This window comes from Tachypleus tridentatus, chromosome 7 (assembly GCF_004210375.1).
Source record: "Tachypleus tridentatus isolate NWPU-2018 chromosome 7, ASM421037v1, whole genome shotgun sequence".
NCBI classification, from domain to species: domain Eukaryota; kingdom Metazoa; phylum Arthropoda; class Merostomata; order Xiphosura; family Limulidae; genus Tachypleus; species Tachypleus tridentatus.
Window position 1 is genome coordinate 126,845,828 of NC_134831.1, and position 19,785 is coordinate 126,865,612.

The 19,785-nt window shown below is 37.8% G+C and overlaps 1 protein-coding gene across 2 annotated transcripts in view; it reads left to right on the top strand.

The window, feature by feature from the left end:
- The window catches only part of LOC143258108 (Krueppel-like factor 5), a 42,372-nt gene extending 25,783 nt beyond the window's left edge, over positions 1-16,589 (top strand). For both annotated transcript variants that reach the window (XR_013032145.1, XM_076517126.1), the window contains exon 3: positions 15,544-16,589. Coding sequence is in view for 1 of the 2 variants with exons in the window: in XM_076517126.1 (XP_076373241.1) it covers positions 15,544-15,587 (44 nt within the window). In the remaining variant the exon portion in view is untranslated. The remainder of the gene's footprint in view (positions 1-15,543) is intronic.
- The last annotated feature ends 3,196 nt before the right edge of the window (positions 16,590-19,785 follow it).

Consider the following 19,785-nt stretch of genomic DNA (forward strand, 5'->3'; position numbering starts at 1 on the left):
TAAATTAGGGACGGCTAGCACAGATAGCCCTCGAGTAGCCTTGTGCGAAATTCAGAAACAAAACAAACCCGTCCCTAAACGTATTCGCCTTTTTGGCCGTGGGGGATTTATAATCTTCAGTCAATCCAACTATTTGTTAGTAAAGAGTACCCCAAGAGATTGGTGATGATTAGTGTTAACTGGCTATCTTTCTTCTATTCTATCACTGCTAAGTTAGAGGCGGTTAGCACAGACAGCCCTAAAAAAAAAAAAATCCAAACAGATGGACACTAGATGAAAAGTTTGGTAACTCTAAGTGCAATTTGGCTGTAAGCCGTTAAATATGTTTAATTTATTTATTTATATATTGAATTTGAATACAACGATGCAACCTATGCTTCATTATTATCTAAATCCAATCGATAATGAAAGTATATAAAAGTGTAATATCTAAATGGTTACCTTATGATTCATCAACAAACCTAAAAGCTTAAAGGTGAATTTTACAGAAAAAAGAAAACTTTGCAGTCAAAAGAACTACTTATACTGATTAATTTTGCGGTTCACATGTTTTATAAAAAAATATGTGCTGATAAATGAAACATAGAACTTGGTGCAGAAAGAGCCCTTTCCTAACGGCAATCCGAACATTTTAGTTTTTACGTTTGCCGCTAGGTAAAGTACTGTGACGTAATAGTTGCCAAACAAACCGCCAACGCCAGCACTTTAAATGTAAATAAACATGGCTAGTGCATACGGAGAAACAGAGGCGGAGTCTGTTTTGACTTTGTGTTCTGAACAGTGTTGAGTAGCGCCATATCAACTCGAACCTACTCTGAACGAACCTAAAACAGTTACTTTTGACACAGATCTGACAAGTTTTAGTGACGAGGACAGTTCCACGAGCAAGAGTAGAGGAACTGTGGTTGATACTGATAGCGCCCAGGCGAGTCGGTCATATCTCCAGTGGAAGAATGGTAAGCCTAAGACATGACAACAAATATGGTCTGTATTATTTCACGTGCAACTTCAAGCATCTCGAAACCTGTCTGGTGTTTATAAATTATTGGTATCACAGACTAGATTTTATTTGTTTATACTTTGCCGACTATGGTAACTAATACTCGGCTCTTTCACAATCATTGTACCGGGTATTTATGACTCGTAACAAAATGAATTTCAATTGTACGTCATAATTCTGTCTATAAAATCAAACTAGATGTAGCAGTCTGAATAGTTAATTTAATATTTACTATAAATGTATAATTTATATGACGTATTCCTTATGTTTGTGCAAGGTATTGGAGTGGTTTATGCGAGCAGATGCCAACCAGGAGAGAGTGCGTTTGTTGTCGCTCATACGACAAGGTGTCAAACCGATTAAAAGTATGTAGTCGGAAAAAGAACACCGATAGATTTACATAAAACACCATCACTGAAAGGAACAAAATGGTCGGCGCGCAACAAAGCGTGTTTGGCAACTATTACATCATAGTTGTGAAACGTAACGGAAACAACCGAACGACCGAGAGGAATTTGAGTTCGAGGACCCGCAAATTTTGTTTCATTTTTTACTCAAAAAACTAAAGTTTTTAAAAATATGGCAACCACACAGGAAGTATACCTAACCAAAGTACAGTTCCTAAGGCAATTATTAAATTTGTTGAAAATTCCCCTTTGAAACGGTAAAAAAAGGTTGGTAGCTTTGCGCTTAAAACAAACAAACAGACAAAATGCATAACTTCTTCCATATACACAAATTAAGTAGATGTGCAATGTTACTGATTGTTTCAGTAGCAAATTATATAACTAGTTCTCCTCTTGATAAAAGCTCGATTGATTGATTGATTGAATTATTGTGTCATGGCACAAAGCAGCGAGGCTATCTGCGCCAGACATTCGGTAAAAATGTAAAAAAAAATAAAAATAAATAAATAAATGTAGTAATAGACATAAATGGAAATGAAGGTAAAACAAAAAAGTATAAAACCAATGTTGACACCTAGTCTACAATGTTAAGATTGAAGGCAGAGTATAAGAAGTTGTAAGGTATTTATTCTAGCAAAAAGGTAATGATCATAACCCGCCAGGAAGACTAACAGGTAAGTTCAAGAACCACCGTCAATCACCTGAAGTTGGCCTTTCCAGTCCTGGTTCCGGGTTATGTGTCATAGCAGCTATTATCAAAATGTAAAAGAATAAAAGTTTTAAAAGACACTCCGCAAAATCGTAATAATGAGTAGCCAAATGTCCAGTAAAAAGATAAAGTCAAGTAAATGGAGTAAAATTTGTAAAAGTAATTGAAGATAAAAGCAAAACGGCAATTAAAACAGAAAATGGCGTAAAAACCAATGTTGACATCCAGTCAACAAAGTTGTAAAGAACTACCTGTAGCAGAATGGTAATGATCATAACCCGCCAGGAAGACTAACAGGTAAGTATAAAAACCACCGTCAGTCACCTGAAGTTGGTCTTTCCAGTCCTGGTTCCGGGTTATGAGTCAATATGGCCAGTACTAAAAAGTTAAGTAGTAAAAGTGTGAAATGATATGCAGCAAAAGTATAATAACAACTCGCCAGGATGACTAACGAGTAGTTCAAACGGATAGTTCAAACAGGAGCGTTAGTCACCTGAAGTTGGCCTTTCCAGTCCTGGTGTCGAGTTATTTAATGTTCTGGCCATTGTCCAATGTCAAATTGAAGGAGAGAGATTAAAACTGTAAAAAAGGAACCACAATTAAAAAGGTGTAATGAATAAATATGCAACACTTAAATGAGATTAAAAAGGTTAATGGCCATTAAAAAATTAAAAACATTATCAAGGTGGACAGAGTCACCATCACCAATAACTCTGTCCAGTGTTACAGATTGATCCTGGGAAAAAATATGTTTAAAATATTGCCGTCGTTGAGAATTGTAACGATGGCAAGAAAGTAAAACGTGGCTGATAGTGATTTGAGTGTTACACAAACTACACATTGGTGCATCAGTTCCAGATAAAAGAAAATGATGAGTTAAAAAAACTGTGACCAATGCATAGCCTAGTGAGAACAACTTCCTCCTTCCGAACTTTACGGAAGCTAGATGGCCAAAGTCCAATTTTGGGTTTGATTTGAAAAAGTTTGTTGTCACGTTGCTTATTCCAAGTGGACTGCCAGCTGGCACGGAGCCGAGCCTTGAAGACAACACCATAGTCCATGTACGGAATAGGCATAGGAGTGATGGTGCTGAAGCAGACATATTTAGCTGCCATGTCTGCAAGCTCGTTCCCGCGAATACCAACATGGCCTGGTATCCAGAAAAACTGGATTGAAGTAGCTGCTATTGAGAAATGGGCCAGTCGGTTTCGAATATCAGCGAGAATAGGATGTGAACTAACGTGTAGCGATTCCAAGGCAAGTATAGAACTAAGCGAATCAGTATAAATAGTGCAGTTGGAGTACTGCTCAGCTGCAATATGATCCAGGGCAAGAGATGTGGCATACAGTTCAGCAGTGAACACAGAAGCTGTAGAAGGGATTCTGCGCGCAACTACTGACCCATAGTAAACCATAGCAGAGCCCACTAAATTACCTGATTTGGAACCATCTGTATAAATGGGAACTGAATGATTGTTTGAAAGATATTCATTGAATAAAAGACGGAACTTCCAATCTGGAGTATCTGCCTTTTTTTAGGTGACAGAAAGAAAGGTCACATTTGGGGGCTGTAATAAGCCATGGTGGGATGGGCCGACCTGTGGAATCTGCAATGTTATCCAAGGACAGAGCCAATTCATCCAATTGCTCCCGGATGCGAAGGCCAAACGGAGCAATGACAGATCGTCTGTTCTGAAAAAGTACTGCCCACCGAGGAAGGAAAACACATTTCCAGGTGGGATGCTTTGGTAAGGAATGAAGTTTCGAAGTATATTGTAAAGATAGTTGCAAACGGCGAAGGTGTAGAGAAGGTTCATGAGATTCAATGTATATACTTTGAACTGGAGAGGAACGGAAAGCCCCAGTGCAGAGTCAAAGTCCTTGGTGATGAACGGGGTCCAGCATCTTTAAGGCCGAGGGTCTGGCAGAGCCATAGACCATTGATCCATAATCGAGTTTCGATCTAATAAGAGCACGATATACCTTTAACATTGAACAGCGATCTGCCCCCCAACTGGTAGAAGAGAGAACACGGAGAATGTTCAGTGCTCTTGTGCATTTGATCTTGTGTGGTATAAAGGTCAGTTTACGATCAAAGATAAGCCCCAAGAACTTGGTCTCCGGGACCACTGGCAGCAAAACTTCACCGATATGAAGTTCAGGATCAGGGTGAATACCCCGTCGACGGCAAAAGTGCAGGCATACAGTTTTGGAGAGAGAGAAATTAAAGCCGTTCGCCAGAGTCCACTTCCGTACACAATTGAGGGCGGTTTGTAGTTGCCGCTCAATATATCTCATGTTTGATGACTGACATGAGATGTGAAAGTCGTCGACATACAGCCCATTCGCAACAGTGAGAGGGAGTTGTTCAGTGATGGCATTAATCTTTATACTGAAGAGTGTAACACTCAATACACAGCCTTGAGGGACTCCAAGTTCTTGTACAAAATAACGGAAAAGTGTCGAACCCACACGAACTTGGAATCTCCTGTCCATTAAAAAAAATGTAATAAACATGGGTAGATGGCCACGTAACCCATATGTATGGAGGTCTCGCAAAACGCCATACCTCTATATTGTGTCGTAAGCCTTCTCTATGTCAAAGAATATTGATACAAGATGTTGGCGGTTGAGAAAGGCTTCTCTAATAGATGTTTCAAGACGAATTAGGTGGTCTGTGGTGGAGTGCTGTCGACGGAACCCACACTGGGTGGGCGAGAGGAGGTGTTTGATTCAAGGAACCAAAAAAGACGAGCACTATCCATCCTTTCTAATGTCTTACAGAGACAGCTCGTCAAAGCAATTGGACGGTAGTTTGAAGGAATCTTGGGATCTTTCCCTGACTTAGAGAAAGGTAAAATAATAGCCTGGCGCCAGGATCAGGAAAAACATTCTCCTGCCAGATCCGGTTGAAAACAATCAGAAGGACATCAAGAGAAGCAGGAGATAGATGGTGCAGCATGTCATAATGAATATCATCAGGTCCAACAGACGTACTGGCAGACCGATGAAAGGCCATTTTTAGTTCCACCAGGGCAAAGGGACAATTATAGTCAAAGAAACAGTCAGTTCGAAAGGAAAGAGGTGATCGCTCTGCCCGAGTCTTGATGGCCAGGAAGGTGGAGGAACAAGCAGAAGTGCTAGATACCCGGCAAAAGCTTTCACCTAGAGTGTTAGCGATGTTCCGAACATCAGTCACCTCCTGACCATCAGAGAGTAAGATCGAGAGGGGGATAGAATTGTAGTGTCCATTAACCTTTCGAATCCTGTCCCATATGATCTTGGAACTGGTGGTAGAAGATATACTGGTTGTGAACTTAATCCAAGATTCCTTCTGGCTGTGACGTCTTACCCACCTAGCATGTGCACGGGCCCGTTGGAAAGCAACCCGGTTTGAAAGTGTGGGATATCTACGAAAAGTATCCCAGGCCCGCTTTTGAGCCTTCCGTGCTAAGTGGCAAGCAGGATTCCACCACGGACGAGGATATCGTGGAAAACGTGTCGAGGTTTTAGGAATACACTGAGCAGCTGCATGTGTAATACAGTCAGTTACCGCTGCTACACAGTCGTCTATTGATGGCTGATTTACGATGGCAGGATCAAGTTCTGCGAGAGCAGTGAAAGTGGACCAGTCTGCCTGATCCAGCTTCCACCGGGGCACGCGGGTAGGGTGGCATCGACCACGGCCAGTCTCTCTCAAAAGGATCGGAAAATGATCACTGCCTAGTGGATTACTGTCAACCCTCCATGAAAAATGGGAGAATAATGAAGGGGAGCAAACTGAGAGATCAATAGCGGTAAAGGACAGACTAGGTGCATGAAAGTAAGTGGAAGAACCAGTATTGAAAAGAGAAAGATTGTGATCAGAGAGCATCCGCTCTACAGATCGGCCTCCCATCAATAATAGCACTTCCCTAGAGGGGATGATGTCCATTAAAATCCCCTAGGATTAGAAATGGAGATGGCAATTGCTCAACGAGAGCATCAAGATCTGATTGATCACATGTCTTTCCAGGGGACAGGTACAGAGAACAAACAGTGATGGTATGACCCAAGGAAACACGGATGGCTACAGCCTCCAAGGGTGTGTTGAGTGACAAAGACAGGGTGGGCACGTGTTGATCAACCAACAGTGCCACCCTCCATGTACTCGACCATCACACAACCTGTCATTTCTGTACAGAGAAAACTGCCGAATGGAGACAGTATCAGCAGTTTTGAGAAATGTTTCTTGTAAAGAAAGACAAACAGGATGGTAGGAAGCAATCAGCGTTTTGATATCATCCAGATTAGAACGTAAACCTCGACAGTTCCATTGTATCAAGGTGGCCATTTTTAAGAACGGGTAGGTGAAGTGGCTGGAGAACCCTTCGGTTTACGACCACGTTCTTTTTTCTTTACTGTCTTTAGTCGGAGGAGGTCTATCAACCTCCATGGATCCTGCTCTGTGTCGGGTGGGCAGGTTTTTGTTATTGGAAGGGGAATCCAGTGACTGAGGACGCGAACGAATAATTGTTTTGTCTCTTGTGGTGGGAGAAAAAGATGTATCAGAAGAAATGCCTGTATTTGAAACTGAAGGACGTGGATCTTGAGGTTTGTTGGAAGGTATGGGAGGAACAGAGATAGGTGTGGAAGTCGATTCATCAACCTTTTTAACCACGGAGGTCAAAAGGCTTTTCATTTGTTTTGAAAACGATTCTCTTGGAGGCACAGCAAGATCTGTCTGCACTCCCACTGTAGTTGTGGAATGAAGTGCAGCAGCATATGTCCGAGATGGAGTTGTGGACAGCAATTTCCGAGCCTCAGGATAAGTAATGTTATGAGCCGTTTTCAAACGCTGCACTTCTTTTTCCTCCAACCATTTTGAGCAAAAACGAAAGTAAGAGGGGTGAGAACCATTGCAGTTTACGCAATGTGGGTTCATGTCATAGTCATAGGCATCGTGGTCCTTGCCTCCACAACAAGCACATGTCAGGGAACCACGACAGGATGTCTTTGAGTGGCCGAATCTCTGACATTGGAAACATCGAAGAGGGTTTGGTATGTATGGCCGAACCCTGCAAATGAGATAACCTGCCTTGATGGTGGCAAGTGCACGTGGTGAAGTAAATGTTAAAACGAGGGTATTTGTTGGCAGTGTAATTCCATCTTTGCGAGTGGAGATGCGCCTTACTGCAGAAACTCCTTGAGTGGAGAGACCAGCGAGAATCTCTGACTCGGGAACGTTCTTCAAATCCCTTTCAACAATAGCTCCTCGTGAAGAATTCAAGGTAGCATGGGGTGTAACCTCAATAAGTATATCTCCAATTGCCTTTGAATTCAAGAGGAGTTCACTGTGTTGGGATGTGGATGTTTCAACCAATATGTCACCAGATCGAAGTTTCTTTACTGATTTTGGAGAGCCAGCAAGTCCCTCTAGTCCCTTTGAATAAAAAAGGGGACATTTGCCCTAAAGGTTTTTCCGAAAGAGAATGTAATATAAAAAAATGAGGTACGTGTGTTACTGATGTTGAAGATTGCTGTTCTGAGTATTCAAGACGTGGTCGCTTACCCATTGACTGTTTTTTTACAATTTTATTTAATTTTTTAGAGGATCCATAGGAAAAAGAAAAAATTTCGGTACCCACTGACCCCACCCACCATGGAGCCCTACAAGGGGACGCACTACAAAGTCACGCAAGGACAATGCAGCAACGCCAGGGTTTCGTGAGCACTATACCCAAACACCAGCATCAGGCAAAATGTCCACAACACCCGTTGAGAACTTCCAACACTGGTACTTGGTTGACTCTAGCCCAAGTGGACCAGCCGATTGACCCAAGGGGGCCACCCAAAGGCCGCCCGTCTACAGGAATTCGAGGCCAAAGTGGTGTGTTAGGGTTGGACCCCTCAACCACCAGGATCCTCTCCTCCCCTTCACGGGTCGCCACGCACGGCAAACACGTGGGTGGATGTTTAGATCCCAGAGAAGGTAACCAGATAAAACAGAACCTTCCCTGGGAGGTCCCCTCACCACGTACAGGAATCCACACCGAGGGGATAAAAGCTCGAACAGATCCACTAAAACTCTTAACCCTTTCGCGAAACGTCACAGGTCAAAGGCCAAGTCATTTCATTTGTTGACTGCATTCAAAATTTTATTGAACTATTATTTTATGAATTTATGTCAATAAGTTTGAAATTAAAGTGTTGATTATAATTCAAACTTTAAAATAACACGTTTAAATATATATTTTAGTGAGTTACGTGGTATGTTGAATGCAGCACTGTTTAAAATTAGATGTTTGTGATGTCAAGACACTAATTCTATAGTTTCGTACAAATTAGAAACTAAAATTACTAATATTGACAAGCGGTAATACAAAATAAAAGCCCCATATCTTTTTATTTTGCTGAGATATGTCTTGTGTACTGAATCAAACATGCTGGCCCCATTCAACTCTTCCTATGTTTTTGAAACGGTCCCTTATATACTCTTACTACAGTATATGACATGTGAATAACCAATCAACAGCTTAGAATGTCCCCAGAGTGGCTTCCTCAGTCATTTTAATCTGTAAAAACTCTGTCGTATTCTTTCAAACCAATATTTTATTAAGGTAGGTTGTGTGTTTAGTCTGTTCGAAGTTTCATATTTTTGTAAATCTAAATACGTCTTATATGCTAAACTTCATAAATTACAGTAGAATTCTATGGTATCAGTATAGTTATTTACGATTATTGGTCATTAAACTGTATATATAAAACCTAAAAAAAATGTGTTTAATATCTTCCACGTGCGAAATTTTAAAAAGCTTAGGTACCGAGTTCAAAAGTCGTAGCAAGAAGAAATAATTATCTGCTTTACGTCTTCATTTATTGTTCTATATTAAAAATAATAAATTTAATAATTTATTTCTAAGTAATAATAATGTATATATACATATATTTCGTATAATAATTGAAATGTGACTGTATATGACAAAATACTATTCCACTAAAGTACAGCCATGACAGGAAAGACTAATGATCATTTTTATATTGTTGGATATGTACCATAAATACACGTGCACTGCATCAATGCAAGTTATATAATGTTAGCTAGGCATGACTGGAAGGTCAATACAATATAAAAATAATAATATATATATAAATATATAGCGTTATGATACATAAGCGACTTAGGCTAAACATTTGTATTTTCGTGTTATAATATGTTGTCATTATAGCACGTAAAAGCGTAATTTATATTTATTTATTAATTTTGTTATGATGGTTACGAAGGTGGTCAATTGACGACCCTACATAGTTAGAGTATAGAAAACATATAAGGTCTTACTCAAAACGCGCGTTTCAAATGTACTTAGAAGGTTTTAGAGATTACATAAATAGTATTTGAGATTTTTGAGACGAAGAATAGCTTTCTACAGGCTCGGCATGGCCAAGCGTGTTAAGGCATGCGATGCTCGCCCTTTCAGCCGTGAGGGCGTTATAAAGTGACGGTCAATCCCACTATTCGTTGGTAAAAGAGTAGCCCAAGAGTTGGCGGTGGGTGATAATGACTAGCTGCCTTCTCTCTAGTCTTTAGCAGTACACTGCTAAATTAATGACGGCTAGCACAGATAGCCCTCGAGTAGCTTTGTGCGAAATTCAAAAAACAAACAAACAAACTTTCTAAAACATAACATGAAATTACCTTGCACTCATACTAGTAATGAAACAGGTTCTAGATTCATAAAAAAAATAATTAATTAAAATATTTAATTGGAAACCTGATTTTTTGTGTACAAAAAACTCGTAATATTTACTAAGACTCTACCCAATTGTTTGAGGATACATATGCTGCATTAAAAGTTTTAGTGCAAATACTTAATGTGTGCAAATTTGTAGACGAAGTCGTGCGTATTATACTAAGCTCATTGAGTTTAAAACAAATAAACAAAATACATGGTTTTACTTCTATATATACAAATTGAGAAGATGTGCAGTTTGATTGATTGTTTAAGTGACAAATTGCGTACCCATCTCTGCCCTTAATAAAAGCCCGTCAGATCCGCTTTAACTCTTAATAAAAGCCCGACAGATGCGCTGAAAGACTTACTAAAGCCCGACAGATCCGCTGAAAGACTATGAGTAAAATTGAACTATTCAGTCATAATAAGCTTTCTTTTTGAAGTTCCTGTAATGTACTTTAAATGTGTTATTTCAAAAGTTTTTACAGGTTATTTTAAGAAGATTTCACTCTTTTGGCTTTTTCTTTTGAAAACGTGGAAAACACGAACACAGTTTTTTTCTAAAAATAAGCAAAAATCTCCGCTAGGATTTTCATTAAAGTTTATTCCTCAAGAAAACTGTTGTAAATCAGGAGAAACGGATCGTAAGTGTAACAATAGAGCGGAGTAAACGTGGCACAAATGACAAAGGAGTTGCGTCTCTTCTTGTTCAAAGCATCCCATTTCACAGTAAAGATGTGGTCAGGATTTCTACTGTCTGAATTTGGTACTTTTAATGCATTAAATTTAATTAGTAATATTGATTTTTGCTTTCAAGTAAAACTATATTCTATATACGAAAAAAAAAAGATTCTAAAAATATTTGAATTACGAAATACTTGTCTAATTTAGGCTTAATTGCCTGTTTCAACCCTAATATAAACTTGAAGTTGAATGGTTTGAATCAGAAAAGAGCGGGAAGTTTAAACAGCAGTACTATCTTTATTCGCTGTGTTATATCTGGTTATTTTGTTACAGTGTATTTTGGTTTTGTTATGGGAAACAAGCAAAAATGGTGATTTTGTTTAAATAATCTTTTAAAAATAATTTAAATATTTTAAAAATAATAAAAAAATGACTTGTAGAATTTTGTTGTGGTGTGAGTTTTGTTCAAATTCAACGTATTACAGAAACTACTGAAGTAACAATATAGGGTTTATTATACTATATATTTAATCTCTATTTAATATATGAGAAAATCTAGTAAGAATTTCGTTTAATTTTGGACTACCAAGTTAGCTCACGAGGTTAGGTCTCGATCGGTCAGTTCGTTTATGAAGAAATCCATCCAGAGATAAAGTTTTCCTTCATAATATATAGTTAACCTAATTGGTTTAATAGTTATAGCGTATATGTGAAGAGCGCCTATATCTTAATTTTTATATTTAGCTCTGCCTCTGCGGCATTATTGGATAAATACAAACGTAACCTAATACAATTTATGGAAGCTGCATCAGCGCATACATTTGTACTTTTAGGCACAATTTGTAAATGTGTACATATTACGAGGGTTCAGTTCTTACGCAGAAAGTAGATTGAATCGACTTTTTCTTTGACTAAAATCACTAATTGTGTTATGTATCGTGTGAGTGTTTTTCAGAACTTCTGTGTCACCCATTATTCAGAATTTGAATATTCATAATGTTAAACATGACTCAGTGACGATACAAACATGGGCCAGTTAATTAGGGCGCTCGACTCGTAGTCTGATGGTCGCGGATTCGAATTTTCATCACACTAATCAACCCTGGGAATGATATAATTTGACGGTCAATCTCACTATTCGTTGGTAAAATAGTAGTCCAGTAGTTGGCGGTGGGTGGTGGTGACTAGTTCTCTTCCTTCTGTCCTTACCTTCCCTGCTAAATTATGGACTGCTAGCGCAGATAGCCCTCGTATATCTCAGAACGGCTGGTATGGGTATTAACACTGTTATTGATAAGCAGAGAACAACGTTTTGACCTTCCTAGGTCATCTTCAGGTTAACAAAAACGTTTATACAATTTTATTTTAAATGGATTTCTCGTCATCAAGAAGAGATAGCCTTCGTGAAGCTTTACGAAAACATTCAAAACCAAATCACGTAAACGCAGTTTAATCATAAAATAGTTCTTTTTATCCTCATTGAAAGACTCGCCATGACAAACCTTATAACATGTTAAGGAGTTCTTATGAATTATTTAAGGACGGTTGTGTATCGTAAACCTAAAGAAATGAGAAATAGATAAGATATTACTTGTAGTTTTTATTTACAGAAAAGTAAAAAAAATCATTAGGTTGAAGGTGTGACATAACAGCACAGTTAATGATTTCAATACTCACATTTTCACTGTCACTATACAATAGCATTTGGGCTACAGAGTGGGCTGCCTCTAAGAGGTGACTTGCTTACTACGGCAGTAAATCAGGTCATCCAGGTGACAAAACTTTTATTTTAAAATATTGAGCTGCAGATGTCTGACTTCAAAACGAATGAAACCTCTTAGGATGTAAGATGTAACGAAATACCAAAATAAATTTTAAAAACTTTGCACTTTAAAGGTTTGTTCCTAACTGAAGACCTGGAATAACATAGTATTAGTACATTAGAAAATAGTAGATTTTTAATCTTTTCATACGCACAAAAATCCAGTTCCAAAAAATTGTAAATATATTTTATTCAGAATGTTTTATTATTTAAAAGTGAAGTTGGTGATTGAAACAACGTTTTCAGCTGTTTTTAAAGTGTCCTAGTTTAACAGTGTATTTTCACTTTCCATTTTAGCTTGGTATAATAATATTACTACAAACTGTGAATTAGGTGTATTTCGTGATTCATTACCATTTAAATTTGTTTATGTTTGACTCGGTTCAAAAATTATGCAGTCTCACTCATTTATGTCTAAAAATACCCACTACACCTTTCCCCCAGTGACACAGCGGTATGTCTGCAGTGCACAGGTGGGATGTTGTGCAATTTGTGCTCAATTCTAAACAAACAAACACAACCAGAGTGCCATTTTTGTGGCTAAATGTTAAAAATTAATTTTCTATATTAATTACTGATCATATTAATTTGTCGCTTTATTGCTTTGAATGAATAGGATTTTGTTATTGACGTATCTTAAGCCTAATTTGAAAAAGTATAAATAAGTGTATGTTGCATATTTCGCTCCTTGTTGATACAGCATTCAGTCTTCGAATTCTCAACGCTACAATGAGGTATTTGATTCCTCTCGGTTGGACATAGCAGATAGACCAATGTGGTTTTTGGATACGAAAACACGTATCCACACATAATAAATATATATCATTATTTTAACAAATCTAGATTCATGAAAACATACACAAACAACGCTAACGAAAACACTTGCTTCTATTTGATGTTTTCATCCTTGAGAAAATCGAATCAGTACTTCGTATTTCCAAGTTGTATAACGTATTATTTCCTTTCTAGGCCCGGCATGGCCAAATAGTTAAGGCACTCGACTCATAACCTGAGGGTCGCAGGTTCAAATCTCCGTCACAACAAACATGCTCGCCCTTTCAGCCGTGGGGACGTTATAATGTGAAGGTCAATTCCACTATTTGTTGGTGAAAGAGTAGCCCAAGAGTTGGCGGTGGGTGGTGATGACTAGCTGCCTCTCTCTAGCCTTACACTGCTAAATTAGGGACGGCTAGCGCAGATAGCCCTCTAGCCTTACACTGCTAAATTAGGGACGGCTAGCACAGATAGCCCTCGTGCAGCTTTGCGCGAAATTCAAACCAAATCAAACTATTTCTTTTATAGAAAATAATACTAGGGTTCTTTAAGTTATTAAGCCACATGTCGTAAGTGTTGCCCCCAGTGGCATAGCGGTATGTCTCCAGACTTACAACACTAAAAACCGGGTTTCGATAATTCAAAACAACAACAACGTAAAGTGTTTTATCCTTACGAAATTTCAACCTACACAGAGTTGTCCCCTTTTAAGTCAGTGATAAGTTTATGGATTTGCAATGCTAAGCCCCAGAGTTCCATTATCTGCAGCTTAACATTAAAGAACGAACCCTATTCGATATGTGATTAGAATGCAACCATTCCTTACACAGTTTTAAGAAATTAAAATTTCTGTTGTTTTTTTTTACATAACGTAACCATTTAGAATTTCAATAGTTTTGAAAGAAACTCCAACTTTTATAATAACTATTTTAACATGAATAGTTCTACTGAATTAAACCATTGGTAGAGAAAGATAATATTATAGTGTGTAAACATTTGTCATGCTACAAACTACATAAGTAGTCCCTTTAAAATACAAAAAAATAGCGCTCACGTGTGTTCTTAAAGCAAAGCCACATCTAGCTATCTGCTGAGTCCACCGAGGGGAATCGAACCCCTGATTTTAGTACTGTAAATCCGTAGACTTACCGCTGTACCAGCAGAGGACGAAAACAAATTAGCAATACGGAAAATTATTCCTAGTTTATAACACATACAGTGTCAGATACAAGTCGTTGTATCATGCAGGGGGAAATAATTTAAATATATTGGGGGGAGAGTTCATCATGTATATATATATATATTGTTTACAGCGAGCCACTGACATCAGTTAACTTATAACTGAAGATTCTTGTTCAGCAAAGAGATCAAAACAGGGGGAAACCACAATCAAATCTTCCAATGAAACGAAGGCTTTATTTATCAAATATAATCCTCATTGCAACGTAACTGGTACCGTTGACAAAACAACAAACAAGAAATTGACTCAGAAACCAAGAGGCGTATTGCCTTCCAGCCTCACATCCAAATCAACCGGTGTTTGCATGCTTATAAAAAAAAAAAACAACTGGAATCACAGTAACTTCATTCCACCTCACACCTTCCAATGCATTTCTAATGTATTTTTTTTATCGCGGTATTCTAAAGCAAACTCTAAGTATAGTACAGGGTTTCTAAAAACGCTTAACATAACATAATGTTTAGGGACAACAAGAGACCTGTTATTTCATCTCGGCTGTCGTATCCTCTTACCCAAAGTAGAGCTATTAACTAAATAAAGGATTTCTTTCAGTATGTTACGTTCTTTACAGAATCTTAAAATAATGGTTACTGTGGCAAACTGGAACATTATCCATATAAATTCAATAACCTTTCTTACAGAAATGAGAAATAAATTTTGCGATTCTTTGTGCACGTGTAACCGGTATTTGAATATTTAGAAAGTATAAAAATTCGCCTGGTTCCGCTGATTTTCACTGGTCTTCGTGGGCTTTGTTAATACGTGTTCTACATGGTTTCTTTGATTTATACGGTTATAAACGTGCGTTTGTTTGTTTCTTTTGGAATTAAGCACAAAGCTACACAATGTGCTATCTGTGCTTTGCCCACCACAGGTATCAAAATCCGGTTTCTAGCGGTGTAAATCCGCAGATATATTGTGCCACTTAGGGGCATTATGTGTAGGAAAATTAATAAAATTAGTCTGTTTGTTTGACGTATGGTTCATACATTGAAAGATACGAACGAACCAAAACTGAACACATACCTGTTTCAAAATAATTTGTTTTTTCTACGATGTTTACTATCATTATGTATTACAGCGTTTCTGTGGTAATTAAATGCAACGAACATTTTATACGAAACATAACCATATTTCGCGTTTTAGTTGGTGTTTTTCTTTATACTTTGTATTTCGACTGAATTTTTTTTTTCAGACGGAGACGACTTGTCTGGATTTAAAGAACTAGTCTGGAGTTAAAATTTTATGACACGATTTTCCTGAAAAGAAAGGGTGAATGACCCTTTGATCTCTGTGTTGAAGCCCCATGAGGAAGACCTCCTCAATCGCTTGTTCTTTACTCCAGGCAGATAGCTACATAAACGTTTCAACTAAAGACAACTGCTTAAGTTTATTACCAGCTACAACCGGGATACTCTTCATAACAACAAATAGTTTCCTCAATAAGATCTTTCGGACAAACGAGATGTGATTTAAACCAAAGAGACGACTTATTCCGTTAACTCCTAATACCGTGTAAGACTAAATGTTCTCCAATAAAAAAAGAGTTAAAACAAATTTAAGATCAGTCCCACTTGGGTGACGTTAAAAATATGACGTCATTTTTGGCGCCATCTCGAGCAATCATTTTTTATAAAAATAGAAAAAGACACCAAAGAAGCTGTAGTTTTATCCATTGTGTCTCAAATATTTATTGAAACCAACGGCTAAAATAGCTTTATCACCATTTGCACCAGTGGTTTATTCATTTTAATTCATTTGTTAACAAATCCTGCATGACAAGGTTGTTAGGGCACTTGACTTACACTCTGAGAGTCAGGGGTACGAGCCCCCGTCACACGAAACACGCTCGCCCTTTCAGCCGTGGAAACATAATTCACGTTCAATCCAACTAACTATTCATTGGTAAAACAGTATGCCAAAAGTTGACGATGGGTTGTGTTGACTAGCTTCATTACCTGCCAAATTAAGGAGGGCTAGCTGAGATAGCCCTCGTTTCTCTTTGCACGAAACTCAAAACAAACAATCCTGTTTTGAATGTGAGTTTGTTGCAATAAACATTAAAGTAAAAAATTATTATTTTCAAGTAACTAAGCAGAACCTTCCTGTTGATTTTCCGTTTGACAAAACATAAACAAATGTTTTTCTTAAGTGAGGGCTTATACTGCTAGATGCTTGGTTTTGATACCCGTGTTAGGCAGAATACAGATAGCCCATTGTGTAGCTCTGTAATAATTGACGTAAGATTTAGATCAAAGAAAATCGTATAAATTTATGATAGTAACAAATAGTGTTACGCACTACTTAAGTATATTATTTTATAATTCAGGGTTTTAGGGTTTTACTCATCTCATTCTATGTGTTGCGTAAATAAAACTTCTTCGATTATGATGACATAAAACGTATACAAATAACAACTACGTGGCTGTGTTTTTCTAAAAGATTAACAAGGACCACGTAACTATATTCAGCTGTATATCTCCTAATGATAAAGGTTTACGATGTTTAAGTTTAAAAGACCTCGTCAGGTGTTACTTTTACGTTGCTATGTGTTTCGAATTCTTCAATTAGTATTTAATTATTACCCTGCTCTTCGAGAATCTCGATGGTTGTTTCTAGTCTTTTCTACTGGATGCAGTTGCTTTCTCGTGCAGTGATTTTCTGCTTTTGTTTCTCACACTTGTTTAGAGTAAACTGTGCTTATTTCTGTTTCTGTATTTGGAAATTTTGTAAAATAGATTAACATTTCTTTATTTATTCAAAGTTAAATCTGAATAAAATATCTTTTTTTCTTAATAGTAAGTATTCATAAGTATTTCCAACATCCAAAAACTTCACTTGCGTAACTAAATAAGTTATGTGTAGGTTAATCTTGTAAAACTAAATGTATTATGTATGGGTTAATCTGGTAAAGTTAAATGAGTTACATGTGGGTTAATTTTGTAATTGTTCTCAAAAGAAGGTTGTTGTTTTTTCCGAAGTGTTATTTTTTCTTTATCCCCTCACTAACAGCACCATGGCATCATTAGATTACTCTCTCGTATGACACACCCTGTGGCACAATGGTACGTCTGAGGCCTTATAACTTTAAAATTAACTTTCGATACCCGTAGTCGGCACATCACAAAAAGCCCATGATGTAAGTTTGCACTCAACAGCATACAAGTTCCTCTGTGTAATTCATGGCTATATTTCAAATGAGATACAAAAAGAAAATTGAATTTTCTTGGATTAGTAACTTAGGCAAAATCTTTAAATGAGTCTGACTTTCCGTTGTAACAAAGAGCAAAAATACAAGTTTCTTTCAGTTCATTATAATCGTCTACGATCGAATATAACTTTCTCGAGAATGGATAATGTTCAAAAGAAACACTGAAGCAGTATGGTTTCCTTGTTGTTTTTAACACAGTATCTTCAATAATATTTATTATTTTTTTACAACATCGTTTGCCTATCAAGCAAATTGTGTATCCCTGTAACAGTTTTGCTTAGAGTTTAGCCAAATTACTGTTTCAAGTCCCTGTGGAAGCAGGTTCTACTGACGTCCTGTCTTTCATTCTTTTCAGCAATTTTTCGCTAATAATATCTCTGTCTGAACTTTAAGGGCCTTTGACCCGGCTTTTAGCCTATATTCGCAAAGTTTGTTTGTTTGTTTTTGAATTTCGCGTAAAGCTACACGAGGGCTATCTGCGCTAGCCGTCCCTAATTCAGCAGTGTAAGACTAGAGGGAAGGCAGCTAGTCATCACCACCCACCGCCAACTCTTGGGCTACACTTTTTACCACCGAATAGTGGGATTCACCGTCACATGATAACGCCCCCACGGCTGAAAGGACGAGCATGTTTAGCGCGACCGGTATTCGAACCCGCGACCCTCGGATTACGAGTCGAACGCCTTAACACGCTTGGCCATGCAGGCCATATGCGCAAAGTACTGGCCAGCTTAAAACGGCAGTGTTAAACGCTGAATGAAAAACGATTCTTTTTTTATTTGCTTTTGAATTTCACAAAATAAACGGAAGTGTTTTTGTGTGTGTATGTGGGAAGATATGACAACACTACACCGTTATTAAGGTAACTTATATCGTTACAATGTTTAATTAACATGTCACTTGAAATGACGATCAGACTAACAATACCAGCCTTTATAAGGTGTAACATTTAGTTATTCGTCTATCAGGAAGAGTTGGTTAATTGAAATTAACTTTGAAGACAAATGACTAATTGGAACTAATTACAGTTACCGTCTAAGATGCTCTGAAATGCACGTGCCACTACAATACGGTCACTTGTCTAAACAACACATTTGTGTATATTCGTCGTGCTGTCTATTAGTTACCTATCATGATACTTCTAGATTTAGAGAATTCTTATTTTCAAACAAAAGTTTAAGTGTTGTATTATAGCAGTTTCGGTTTTGTTAATTGTGTGGGTTCGAAAGCGTTGAAATTACATATTTTTTATTATTAAAACCAGGAATATCAAACTGGCGTCCTCTGGCGATACTGATCACTTGGGGCCCGCATGGCCAAGCGTGTTAAGGCGTGCGACTCGTAATCTGAGGGTCGCGGGTTCGCATTCCCATCGCGCCAAACATGCTCGCCCTTTCAGCCGTGGGGGCGTTATAATGTGACGATCAATCCCACTATTTGTTGGTAAAAGAGTAGCCCAAGAGTAGGCGGTGGGTGGTGATAGCTAGCTGCCTTCCCTCTAGTCTTACACTGCTAAATTAGGATCGGCTAGCACAGATAGCCCTCGAGTAGCCTTGTGCGAAATTCAAAACAAACAAACCCATTAAGGGGCTTCATGAACTCAAACCGAAATACACACAGTCCGTGAGATGAGGTGTTAGCTTATGATGTCAGGAAAATATTTTGTCGTCAAAATTTTAACGACAATAAACACGGAAATGAAAGTGGTATCACCAGTAAATAACCTTCATGTTAGCTTTCTAAACACACGCAGAAAATGTTCATTTCACTTCTCATCTGAACAAGTTCTCTATATACAATAGGAGCACTCAGTAAAGAAGAATGTTTAATTCTTACCACGTGCTAAGTTGCTGAAGCTTTCCCGCGATGCTCGTGCACAGAAATTGAATAAGACTGCTAAAATTTTATTGTACCAACCCGACATAATGTAACTTCTCTGAAGTTCCTGTTTACTTCTTGTGTTATAAGATGTTATACCCGTAGTCTTCTGAAGGTCTGGCAGCTTTTCTTTCTTCATCAGCTGCATATTGAAAGCTTCTCTCGCAACAGTTATGTCTCACATGTCTTCCGTTGTTTCGTCAAATGCTATATTTTTCTTGCATTTTAACACGGTTTGTTTGTAAAACGTAGCACTGTATAATGATATAAAAAGCAACTTGTGAAGAACCGTGAAAAACTGAAGTCCGAACATGACTTACATGTTTAATAAGTCTGTTGAAGTCAAAA